The 12,245-nt window shown below is 43.1% G+C and overlaps 4 protein-coding genes across 4 annotated transcripts; 2 read left to right on the plus strand and 2 right to left on the minus strand.

Annotated features, from left to right (window-relative positions):
* Nucleotides 1-222: 222 nt before the first annotated feature.
* Nucleotides 223-845, plus strand: EAE97_007914 (uncharacterized protein; the record flags this gene model as incomplete). The annotated part of the gene is made up of 2 exons (XM_038878428.1): nt 223-448; nt 505-845. The coding sequence occupies 2 exons, from the start codon at nt 223-225 to the stop codon at nt 843-845; spliced, it is 567 nt and encodes a 188-aa protein (XP_038730678.1).
* A 1,011-nt stretch (nt 846-1,856) lies between these two features.
* On the minus strand, nt 1,857-4,091 carry EAE97_007915 (uncharacterized protein; the record flags this gene model as incomplete). Its single annotated transcript, XM_038878429.1, has 4 exons — nt 1,857-2,955; nt 3,022-3,222; nt 3,275-3,337; nt 3,391-4,091. The coding sequence occupies 4 exons, from the start codon at nt 4,089-4,091 to the stop codon at nt 1,857-1,859; spliced, it is 2,064 nt and encodes a 687-aa protein (XP_038730679.1).
* A 1,953-nt stretch (nt 4,092-6,044) lies between these two features.
* EAE97_007916 (uncharacterized protein) lies at nt 6,045-7,518 on the minus strand (the record flags this gene model as incomplete). The annotated part of the gene is made up of 3 exons (XM_038878430.1): nt 6,045-6,927; nt 7,085-7,417; nt 7,469-7,518. The coding sequence occupies 3 exons, from the start codon at nt 7,516-7,518 to the stop codon at nt 6,045-6,047; spliced, it is 1,266 nt and encodes a 421-aa protein (XP_038730680.1).
* A 1,299-nt stretch (nt 7,519-8,817) lies between these two features.
* Nucleotides 8,818-10,665, plus strand: EAE97_007917 (uncharacterized protein; the record flags this gene model as incomplete). The annotated part of the gene is made up of 1 exon (XM_038878431.1): nt 8,818-10,665. One exon carries the CDS (start codon nt 8,818-8,820, stop codon nt 10,663-10,665), a length of 1,848 nt encoding a protein of 615 aa, XP_038730681.1.
* Nucleotides 10,666-12,245: the final 1,580 nt, after the last annotated feature.

Genomic DNA, 12,245 nt, shown 5'->3' on the forward strand with positions numbered 1-12,245 from the left:
AGAAAAGTTATCGATCGAAAAAAAGTTCATACAAGGGTTCTGTCGAAAATATTCCGAAGCGGGCACCAAGCGGCCGCACGCTCACCCGCAAAAAAAAAGTTTCCAGCCTTATCAGTAAGTCGGCCCGCCAAAAAAAATTCACAGGATCTCTGCAATCTAGAGCTTCAACTTCCATCTCGCAAACCTCACGAACGATTATTATCCCACCACCACAATTCCAAAATGCGTCCTCTCACAGAACCAGAAACTCAAACCCTCTTTGCCAAATTGGCGGGCTATACGGGAAACTCGTTAAAGAATTTGATTGCGCCATTGGACAACACTCCAAATGCTGATCGATATGTTTTCCGCGTCCAACAATCAAGATGCTATTATGTACGATTATCGCTCGCAAACCTTGCGACTTCTATCTCTAGAGACAAGTTGTTGTCATTAGGAATCTGTCTCGGTATGTGGTTCAATTCCCATGTTTTAAAGATGCCATGTCTAACATATCCTTCTCAGGAAAATTCACAAAATCAGGCAAATTCCGTATTCACATCACTGCGCTCCCTATCCTCGCCGAACATGCCCGCTACAAGGTGTGGGTTAAGGCCAATGGAGAAATGCCATTTCTCTACGGTGGACACATTGTGAAAGCGCATGTTGGAAGATGGTCGGAAGATTGTCCCGAGCATCAGGGCGTGGTTGTGTACAGCATGAACGATACACCATTGGGATTTGGGGTTACGGCGAGAAGTACACAAGAGGCTAGAAGATTGGATCCTACCGGTATTGTCTGTTTCAGACAGGCAGATGCTGGAGAGTATTTGAGAGATGAGGATACGCTTTTTGCGACTTCCTAGGAGGGTCATCTTGTATTTGGAAGTGCTGAAGGGGAATGGAGTTTGGGATATAAATTGGCGTTTATGTGGTGCAGGGAAAAGCATAATTATAGGCAAGTTGCCATTTCTGATGAAAGCTTGCTTAGACAAAATGACAATATTTGATGATCATGGCGATCTCATGTGAACAAGCTACTATATTCTCATTGTTGTTTTCTTATCCAATTTTCAATATCATTGATCTAATGCCTGAGTTGTTGGCTACATTTCTTGTTTGATGGAAAAGAAAATGAACTTGCATATCCCGATGTTATGTTAATCACACTTCACCATTTCTTTTTTTCCCAGGTCATATCCAAGCCATAACGGTGGAACACAGGGGGTGTTGCTGTACCAACATCAAGAGACAACATGACTTGTGCAGGATCTAGAACTTACAATCGAAATGTCCTTCAGCTCTAGCTCATTCCTGAGATTTTGGTTGTGTCTACTTGGATGTCATTTTGGGAGTCAATCGATCTTGAACAGTAGGGATGCAAGCAGCAATATGAATATTTTCACAATTATAAAATTCGATAGGCTCACTTGCAAGAATGACCTGTCGAAACAATAGAAATCGTATTCTATTGCCGGTTGAGAACACTTTCGGTATAAGAAAGTGACTATGTAGAATTAAATAACGAAGACGTATTTTGATTTCATTCACACTTCATATCTATAAAGCCCATCTCCTCACTCACTTGCACAATTTTCAATTTTCAACCGCGAGATGGTTTAAGTGATTGTTCTATTTTGCTATATTATAGTATTTCTTTTCACTCCCCAATATAAAAACCGAGTAATAACAAATATGACTAACTTCTAAGGAGGGTATTGGTACTGTGGAGCCGTCATTCGTATATACTTTTCTTTGCTCTTCATGCAAACCATTAACACCATCCATCATGCACGCCGTGCATGCTCCAACATCCAACGAAAAACATTATAGCAATTATACAAACCGTGGCTGTGATGCCGTTTCCTGTAATAAACCTAATCAACTCTAACAGGATATCTTTCTCTCAATTTCGCACCGTACTTGTAAATGAAAAACGGCGCTGGAATTAAAGCCAGCCCGATGAATCCCAAAACACTGTTGCCCCAACCCAATCCTAAATTATTATACAACGGACGACCTGCCAGTGGCAAGAACGCCGCAAACAAACATCGAATGGCGGTGAGACCAGCCATAGCAGATGCTGCATATTGTTTTCCCGTGTCGATGTAGTATGTTTGAATACCAGCAAACACACCCATGGTCCCGAAACCGAAAGGTATCAGGCCGAGAATTGGAACGATCCAATGGACGCGGTAGTAGGAGGACCAGCCGTACCAGAAGAAGGAACCGGGGATGAAAAAAGCAAAGAAGAGACCGTTGCGGAGACGGAACTCAGGTTGATATACACCATTATTTTTCTTGGTTAAGGAAATGATGGTAGGGTCTGATGTTTTGGCAACAGTGAACATTCCAAGGAAGAAACCGAGACCGAGACCTAGATATGCTAGCGAGGCGATTTCGATTGAGAATCCGTAGTTCTGTTCAAAGACTTGCGCGATGGATGTGAGCAGGAGATAGATGAGTCCAAAGATGAAAGACATCCACAAAGCAAGCATGGGCAGGATGGGAGAGGAAAACATCATGCGAAATGGTCTGGCGATACCCGTGAGAAGGACCGCTTTAATTTTCAAGGCAGCGGGTGGTTTCTTAGCATCATAAGCGGATATGAGAGCTTCATTTCCAGTTTCCTTGCGGAGAGCGGCGGTTTTGCGACGGATGAGGACGGGAGCGGATGTTTCTTTTCCGACGATCACGTAGAAGATGGATAGACAGGCACAGGCAATCAAGAGAACCCAATACACCCAGCGCCATCCCGCACGTTGGGCGATGAATCCTCCGATCACGGGACCGAGGACAGGGCCGAAGAGTGGTCCCATGACGAACATAGCTTGTGCTTTACCACGTTGCTGGATTGGGAATAAATCTGCAACGACACCGCCACCAATAGCGAGACAGGCGGATCCTCCTAAGCCTGCAAAGAAGCGGAAGAGGATGAGGAGATGGATGTTTGGAGCAAGTGCGCATCCGAGTTGCCTGTAGTGGGGTTGTATGAGCAATGTTTCAATTGAATGACAAGCACATGACAAGTGTTAGACTTACCATATTGTTAGTAGGAAATTACAATACATGAGAATCGGTTGACGTCCATATATTTCACTCAGTGGCGACAAAACAAGTGGCCCGGCCGCAAATCCAAAAATGAACATACTGACAACAAAGGTATCTAGTATGTCGGAAGTGGTACCAAACTCTTGATTCATGAGTGTAATTCCAGGCGCTACAATCGATGAAGATAGAGGACTACAATTGGTCAATTAAGATGCGACATAAAACAATTATTAGGTAAACGTACCTCAAGAATGTAATCAGACTGACAGACGCCAACATCAACCATTTCTTTTTATCCGGAAGATTCCTTTTTCGAGTCAGTATAAGTGTGACCACCGTGCACTGTCGAATCAAACGTACCTTGGATGTGCTGGATCATCTTGTCCTGTCCATCCTACTAGATTATTTTCCATGTCCATCTCTGGGAAGATCTCCTTTGGTGGTCCTCCAGGTCCACCTGGCCCTCCAGGACCTGGAGGTCCCGGTGGACCTACAAGCTCCTTCTTTTCCACTGGTACCTTGATTTCTTCTGATACCGGCCTCAGAGATGAAGCCAGCGTTTCTTCTGAAAATGGCCTTGAAGGCTTCGAAGACGCAGCAAGTGATTCCTCTGAAGTCATTGCAAAAATTTCAGGATATGTATCTCGAATACTTTTTGAAGGCGGTTCTGGAGGAGGGGACCGTTTTAAATTCCTGATTGACATCATTTTGAATAACCCTGGCGTGCTTTTAAAGCTCTTTGTGCTTTTCGTGCTCAGTTGCCTTTCCATCTGTGACAGTCCTGTGGGTGATGATTCTGGAGTAGTATATATAGAACGTGGTGAATGCAGAGCTTCCAGCTCCAAGCTATCTCTTCTCTCCATCTTTCCTTTGTAGGAATCTTCGTATATTGACGAGGTAAAGTCGTGCGCCGTTTCTAATGCTGAGTTGTAAGTCGAAGTTTCAATGTCGTATCCATAGGGAATGTCTAGATAATAATGGTAATCATAATCCTCTGGATTATAAGGGAACTCGTATAACGGTTCCTTCTTCTCGGGTGAAGCCATGTCTTCGATCAGCATACGAAATTTAGTGTGCAATTAGTGGGGACGCAAATTTGCGGTATACAGAATCAGGAAAAGAACGTGGGATCGAGCAGGTAGTAAATGATTTTCGTCCTGTGCAGATTGAACTATTGGATCGTACCTTTACTAAATATGGACTTTGGCTTCAAAATAACAGCAGGCTGGGTGTGCGTAGGTTGGTGACCGTGCAGAAGGGGCCTTAGATTTCAAGTACTTCATAAATTGGTCATTTGAAATCGCGGATAAAATAGACACCGAATTGTGAATTTCCAATCTCATTGGCTGATACATGAAGCTCTTCATTAGATTTTGAAGCTGTGAGGAGGAAAAAGGAATGAAAGATTTGAAGAGAGCATAGAATCGGAAACCAAAACGACCGAGCACCGAACTCTATTAGTTTCAGCTCTTACTCGAATATACTGGCACTAACGAAGCTATAAATAAAGATCTGGTATGGCTCTGGGCATATCTTGATGTGATCCACAGATATGTTTCAGGATTGATGAATCAAAGAGTTTGTTTGTTTGAAGAAGAGCTGAGGTTCCTCCTTGCGTATCTTCTTGTTTATCAGTTGAACGCATGGCAGAACAGAACAGAACGGATGATAGGATCAATGCAAGACGTGTAAGTGTTGTTGACACATCGATCCTGTACAACAAGTCTCAATCTGAATAAGCTTCCAAGGTTCAGTTTGTTTTGTGTTGTTGATCAGATTCTCCTGTAAGATTTTAGTTGTTTGGGTGTTTGGTTGTTTGGGTGTTTAGTTGTGCAGTTGTTCAGTTGTTCGCACGTGGAGAAGATTGATGATCTACGGAAGCGAAAATGGATCTGAGCCCAACAAACAAACTAGTTTAGATTAGCTTTAGTCTAGGAGTCTAGTCAGGAATGATAATAAATACGGGTAACTTTTAGGTCCAAGGTAAAACATCATAGAATGTAGAACATGCACAGACCGATCGGGCTGGAAAGGGAAAAAAGATAAAAAAGATACTTCATAAAAAAGAATTCTTATCTCACTTATCTCGTATCCGCATTCCTCCCGAAGCATTCTGTGCCGTACTGCACACACCGAGAGCATCATTGATATGTTTGCTCGTTGGCCTAGGTAATTTGCCAATCTAAGATCAGGACCATTAAAGTTCACTCGAACTTCGATACCTTTCCATGGCTGTATATTTACTGGTAGTGATATCATCTATATGGTTAAGATCGAAACCAAGGTAAAAAAACTTAGTATCAAAGAGTGTAACTAATCTGTAACATGTAGATTTTCACCTCGTATGCCGCAATACAAACAAATGAGTTGCCTTGCGCAAGTTCGTAACAGTTACATATACACTCCGTCTTCACGGGAGCTTTTCATTCATTCTGATATATTACCTTGCGGGGCGTTTCCACTTTCTCTCTATAATACTCGGTACCGATTGATATTGTACTTTATGTCTCTCGCTCTGGGTATCGAAAAGTTTCACGATTTGGGGTAGTGGATGCAACTTGCAAGAAACTGTTGCCCCACACAATGTACGAAACACTGCATGCCAAAGCATTCCTTCTCAAGTTCTCTGAAAATCTTATATCAAGTTAAAACATCTTCAAAACTAGGAGATAATTGGTATGCTCAGTCTTTTTTTCTTGGGATGACGAATTGAGTTACATGTACGTAAGCAAGGGAGGCTGTTATGATTTGTTGAGTCTCGGTTCAGACTAGACCATGAATAATGATGTAGAATGTCTAATGAGTGTATTCTTATTGTATCTAAAGCTAAGGTATATAATGACAGATAGTCATGTGGGATGAAGTCTCTGTATTTCACGGGGTTAAGGTTGGTAGGTGCTGAAGAAGCCACAACGAATATTGGGGCTGGTAAAAACAATGCATCGCCGTCGTGATAGTCTTTGCGTATGCTCGCATCCTAGTTTGACAGCTCCAGCATGATCTTGTCTGCCATTTTACACTATCTCAATGACTATCTGCCCCGCCCTCTCAGCCCTTCGCATAAAATTGTTATGCCAGCCGTAATTCTCAAAGACAACGGCTCCAACCCTGTTGTGCAAATATCCTACTCTTTCAAACCGTCGAAAATTTACCTTTTCACGCTCTTTCAATACAAGTGCGCATATTCCGCCGCCACCAACAATCCCCACCAAACAGATCCATACTTTTGTTTCTGAACACAAATAACCTACTTGGCTCTTGTCTTCAACAACGTCTATGCTCATACGAGGCACATTGTCTTCAAGATCTCCGGCGATGGGCAGGTCAAGAATATCAACAGCCGGGGAGGGCTTACTCGTTAACGGTTCGAAGGAACCCTGAACGTCGAGATAGACATTTGGCCAGAAATAAGGATCGAAGTCTTCGTCCAATGCATCTGCTTCTAAGAACTGAGTAGTATGTCTTGCATCAACCTCCAAGTATGGGTGCTTAAAGATCTGGGCTGCAATGAGGATGCATTTAGTTCGTATCAACTCATCACAAACTGAACCATATAGGGATAGTCTCAGGACTAACGGCGTGATCTGAGTTGAAGCATGACGAATACAGAATTTTGCAGGTTGTTCAAACTTCTCTCCAAAGTTTGAATGATAAACAACCGGGCTACAAGGCGGTTCTCCTTCAAAATCGACAGAAGCCCAGGACCAAGTAGGAGCCCTGTACGGTTTCGCTCTTGAAGGAACACAATAGTCTTCAATCACCTTGACCCACCAGCAAAGGTCACTCGCAAGACTAGACATCCACAGTCCAGCGAGATATAACTGTCCGAGTTGTTTATCGTGATGCCAGAAGTACCATGAGAAGCAGTCGACAATATTAGATGCTGCAAGTAAATAGCTATTGTAGAGAGAGTCAGAAATTGCCAATTGAGAAACAGGATTTTAAGGGTAGTTCGGACTGCAGTCTGAAAACGACTGCCTTTCAATCCCGATTCCACTTGAAACCTTTGATCATCTCGACGCGTGACCATTTCGGGATACTGAAAGTCAGAAACTTGGAGTACATTCCACTACTACTACGGGCTGGTAGAGACTCTTGTGAAGCAATATGAATGTGGAAAATGGTTACAAACTCTGAAGCATGCTTGAATTTGAAACTTGAAAGGAGAGTTACAAAATGGTGCCAACAATCACTAGCTCCATCTTCGTCAAGATCGTATAAAACTTCGCTCGTAAGTTGTGGTTGTGGTTTCTCGTTGGCATAAGGAGGCTTGCTGCAAAAATAGATAGATATACCACATTTACATTTAATTTCACAATTGGGTGCAATACTCAGTGCTGCATAAAATTTGATGGACCAGCAAAAGGAATTCTGTAGAGTAAGATTACTAGGGAGAGTCGGCAATCAAGTTAAAGAGTATGTCTAAGGTAAAACGAACTGTCTGCAGCTTAGGCCGAAATCCCTATCAAGCGTCGAGTCAGGATTCATCGTATCGAGGACTTGTTGATTATGAGCAGAATGATGTAAGAAACTGGATGAGTTTGAGCTTTGGAATTCTTGTCCGTGATTTTTGAGAAGAGGAGAATCGAAAACCAAAAACACGCTTCAAAACTACGGGTGTAATTCAACTTCCTAAAGTTGAATAGGAAAGTATGGCCGTAATGGTCGCAATCAACCACAAAGGCAAGTCCCAAAGGAGTGTAATTTGCGAGGCAAGAACTACATGATGACTGGATCTTGAATTGATAATCGAATCTTTCAAGCTTGGAAGGTAGATAAGCACTGTGTTCAATGATATTGACCAGCGGATATAGATGTGAGTGTTCAATGCCAGAAAATCAACATTCGAAGTGGGATCAGGATTTTTAATGACACACCACAGCCCGAGCTATTGGAGATCCTGAAGAAGATCTCTCTATTTTCAATATGAGAGGAAAGCGCAAGTACTCTATCATGCGCTCTTTCTCCAATGCATTCATTCCCTCATTGATGAGCCTGGATTAAAGAGACTTCTTATGGCTTTCAACGTTAAAACCCTTTTCTTAACGAGATAGTATGAAACAGATAGACGACGAGTAGATCTAACAAATAAATAAAAAGAGGATAGATGAAGAGGAATAAGGAAATCGAAGCTTTCACGAAATGACTACACCAATACCTCATTTCCCCCGGATTGAGGATGCGTTTGATATCTCATTGTTGTCAATTGATAGGATTTTGCTCATATGACCTTTTGGGTATGTTCTCGAACTTCTCAGATGATAGTTCAGAGATTGACGGCGAGCGCATATCTAAAGGAATGTCCAGGGCTTGTATACAAACCAAAGGAGAGCGAAAGAAATAGCTTGGAAGTGGTTAGGATGGAGTGTATCAATACCCAGGTACCTAGTACCTACTGAAGGATCCATAGTAGCGACATGCTCAAAAATTGCACTCTCTCAACCATGATTGAAATTGGTGAGATGTAATATCGATTGATGCCAAGCATCAAAGGAAGACGAATCTCAGGGTAAATCTAATTCAAAAACGGAAAAAATAAGAACAATCTGAACTGCTTGTAACCTATCGTATATTGCCGAGTACTTTTTGAATTACAGATAGATTATCAAGAAGTCACCGGTAGATGAACTCGTGATCCTAGTTATGTTTCTAATTCCACCGCCTTTACTTTTGCCTTTAGCCTATTAATTCTGCCAGCACAGAATAATTTCTCATGGATAAGCAATCAACACCTGCGACGGGAGAAAAAAAAACATATTGATACATTCAAAGTAATTTGTTTTAATGATGCTCCGGCAGAAACCTACAACATGTCTGCTTTGTTCATTCAGAGCAGCTCAAAATCCGCCAATTCAAAAATGGCCTAGCAGATCTATGTCCATGAGATCCAGACTACCCAGTCGACCAAATCGCATGAGTCTGGCAGGCGCAGGAAAAGTTAGTTCGTCGCCAACAAAAGAGGGACCGGCAAGGAGAAAGCAAGATGGACCTTTCGGGGGAATGAATCTGCGAGAGGCGAAAATTCGTGGAGTTCCAGAACGACCATCAGCAGCACAAGAACGTCGATCATCGAGGCTCGATCGCGGGGACAAAGATGATAAGAAAAGCAGAGGATTTCACGCATTGAAGATGCAGAGGGCTCTTTCGCCCGTTTCATACACAAGGAGGTCGGATATAAAGGATAGGATAAAGGAACTAGATAGCTTCGAGCAATTCGCCCTGTTAGACAGTGTGAAGGAAGCAATCTACAAACAGGCTCTTCCAGAAATCGAAAGCCATGTTCCGACACCGGTACAGAGGATTGCCATACCGGCCTTACTTGGGAATCAACAGAAGAAGGGAAAGCAAAGTGAGAGTGAGCAGTATTTGATTGCTGCTGAGACTGGGTCAGGGAAAACATTGTCATATTTAATACCAACGATAAATGCAATCAAAATTGCAGAGGCAAAGGATGCGGAGATCGAAGCCTATGAGAAAGAATTACAGGAAGAGAAATTACGACAAAATAACTTAACATTGGTCTCACCACCTTTATCAAACATGCCACATCCTACAACAGGTAGGCCGAGAGCAATCATACTTGTGCCTACATCCGAACTGGTGACTCAGGTTGGAACACTTGTGAAGGCGTTTGGACATTCAGTTAAATTCAAATCGGCCATGATTTCCTCTAATTTCTCTGGGAAAGTCATCCGTAACCGTCTTTTCTCTCCATCTGGAATCGATATACTTGTATCTACCCCTCATCTTCTCTCCTCTATTGCGGACTCCGACCCAAACATTTTATCTCGCGTCACTCATCTCGTAATTGATGAAGCCGACTCTCTCTTGGATCGAGGTTTCTCCCCCTTAACATCAGCAATCATCGATCGCGCCACTCCATCGCTCGAACAACTCGTTCTATGCTCTGCAACTATTCCCCGCTCTCTCGACTCATTCCTTCGCAAACGATTCCCCTCCATTAACCGTCTAGTCACACCAAACCTTCACGCTATTCCTCGACGGGTCCAACTCGGCGTTGTTGATGTTGAACGTGACCCATATCGTAACAATAAGAATCTCGCTTGCGCAGACACTATCTGGACCATTGGTAAAGCCGCTGCTGAACACGATGGTCCCGTCAAAGGAGTAATGGATGTCAAGCGCATATTAGTGTTCGTTAATGAGCGGGAGAAAACCCAAGAGGTGGCGGATTATCTCAAATCCAAGGGTATAGATGCCATCGCCCTTTCTCGTGATACTCCCGAGGAACGCCAAAGTGAGATGTTGGCATCTTTCACCTCGCCCGCCAGACTCAGCATGCCGAAACCAGATTCCCACCCTGGATCTCTATCAGACAATCAACCGAATTATGTACCATTCGGAAAGGTCGCTCCTCCAGTCAAGAGACAATTACCTAATACCAAAGTCTTGGTTACTACAGATTTGGGTTCGAGAGGTATCGATACTGTAGCTGTAAGACATGTCATTCTATATGATGTACCACACTCTACGATTGATTTTATCCATCGACTGGGTAGAACTGGACGTATGGGCAAGAGAGGAAGAGGTATAGTTTTGGTCGGAAAGGGAGATAGAAGGGATGTGGTTAAGGAAGTCAGAGACGGCATGTTTGAGGGCAAGGCATTGATTTAAAAGGATTTAATTGTATAGATATGAATAGATGCATGATGCGTACAGCACAAGAAGGGTTTTGGGTACATGGATATTCGAAATCTCCACTTGTTGAACATATGATCATGATATGGAAGATAAAACAAGACAGATGTAGATTGAAGACTTTACTGTATGCATAGAAGACAGAAGATGAAAACAGATCTCGAAATATCAGTACCAATTTCAAAGTTATCCAGACTACCTCTTATAGTATGGCATGCTTGCTTTTTAGTCTGTGCCATTGACTTATATCTGTCACCTGACTATTCCCGCTCGTTCCTGCTCATAGATCCCCTTAATTCTATAATACTGGCTCTTAATTCCTCATTTCACCAGTTGCACCCAGGACCATGGATGTTACCGCACCGGGAGACCAGATGCCAAGCGTAGAACTAGGACAGATGTAATCGGCTATTAACTACATCGCAGTTTAAGTTTTGCATCAATGATAGACTTGCAGCGGAGAGGGTTATACCTAGAACGGACTCCAACTAGAACCCTCGCCTCGAAGTAGAGCAGTCAATTTATGCCTCACAACTTAGGCCGTAACATTGAGAAAGAGCCTGGCAAGTCGATGCAATACTTTGAGCGTCATTGAGGCAGAGCCGCTGATCGTTCGCTGAGGGACTGGAAGCTTGTTTATGGAGGAGATATTGGTGTGTTAAGAGGCTAGTCTAAACAATATGCGAGACTTTGACAAATGCACTGCAAACATGTCATTCCTCGGGAATAGTTTGAAGGCCATACACCATTTTCATCCCTTCACGTCCATTCATCCGGTGACCTTTCAATCCGGATCGAGGATTTGTGTTGTTCGACGAGACATCGCAGCAAATAAACATGAATGTCGCAGCAATGAGAGAAAATGGCGAAAAAGGAGTTAGCATACAGAACGTCGAGTGGGATTCGGACGGATATGCTGGACTGGACATTGGTATGGTGCTCATGAATGATGACGAAGTGATTTTGGCAATGATTACAAAACGCCGGGTGGAATGGTGGGCATTAAAAGTCGAAGTCTCTCTTGGGAATCAATGGGAAACACAAGGCAACTCAACAACACTGTGTGTTTTCAAAGAAATTCAAACGTATCCGCGCGGGTCTGCGCAGCATTCCAGTTTTGCGATTGAAATGGCCTTGTTGTCCCAAGCATTTCAATTGTTGGAGGGTGGAATGATCCTTATATAATTGCAGAACAGCAGGACGTACGGGTGGGCGGCCAGCGTTTACCTATTGTGGGGTCGAGGGGAAGCTGTCTAGAGAAGCGCGCTTACATAAGGTGGATCAAAATTGTCCAGTTGTCGACCAAGTCGCTCGCAACCTCTTTGGATTGAGCCAAAAAAGAATCAAGACATGCATTTTCGAGTGACGCATCCCCACCCCAACCTTTGCTAACTCCATCAGTATCTAACATACCTAGCTATATGGAGTCATTGAACGGCAAAAGACATTAGTTGAAACTTTCATTTTCTAGGTATTCCTTTGAACGACTGACTCCTTGGCCGAATTGTGGGGCTAAACGATTCTTCACCGAGTGCGCATATGGAAGTAGAGAGGTT

This window comes from Botrytis byssoidea, assembly GCF_014898295.1.
Source record: "Botrytis byssoidea strain MUCL 94 chromosome Unknown BBYS_016, whole genome shotgun sequence".
NCBI classification, from domain to species: Eukaryota; Fungi; Ascomycota; class Leotiomycetes; order Helotiales; family Sclerotiniaceae; genus Botrytis; species Botrytis byssoidea.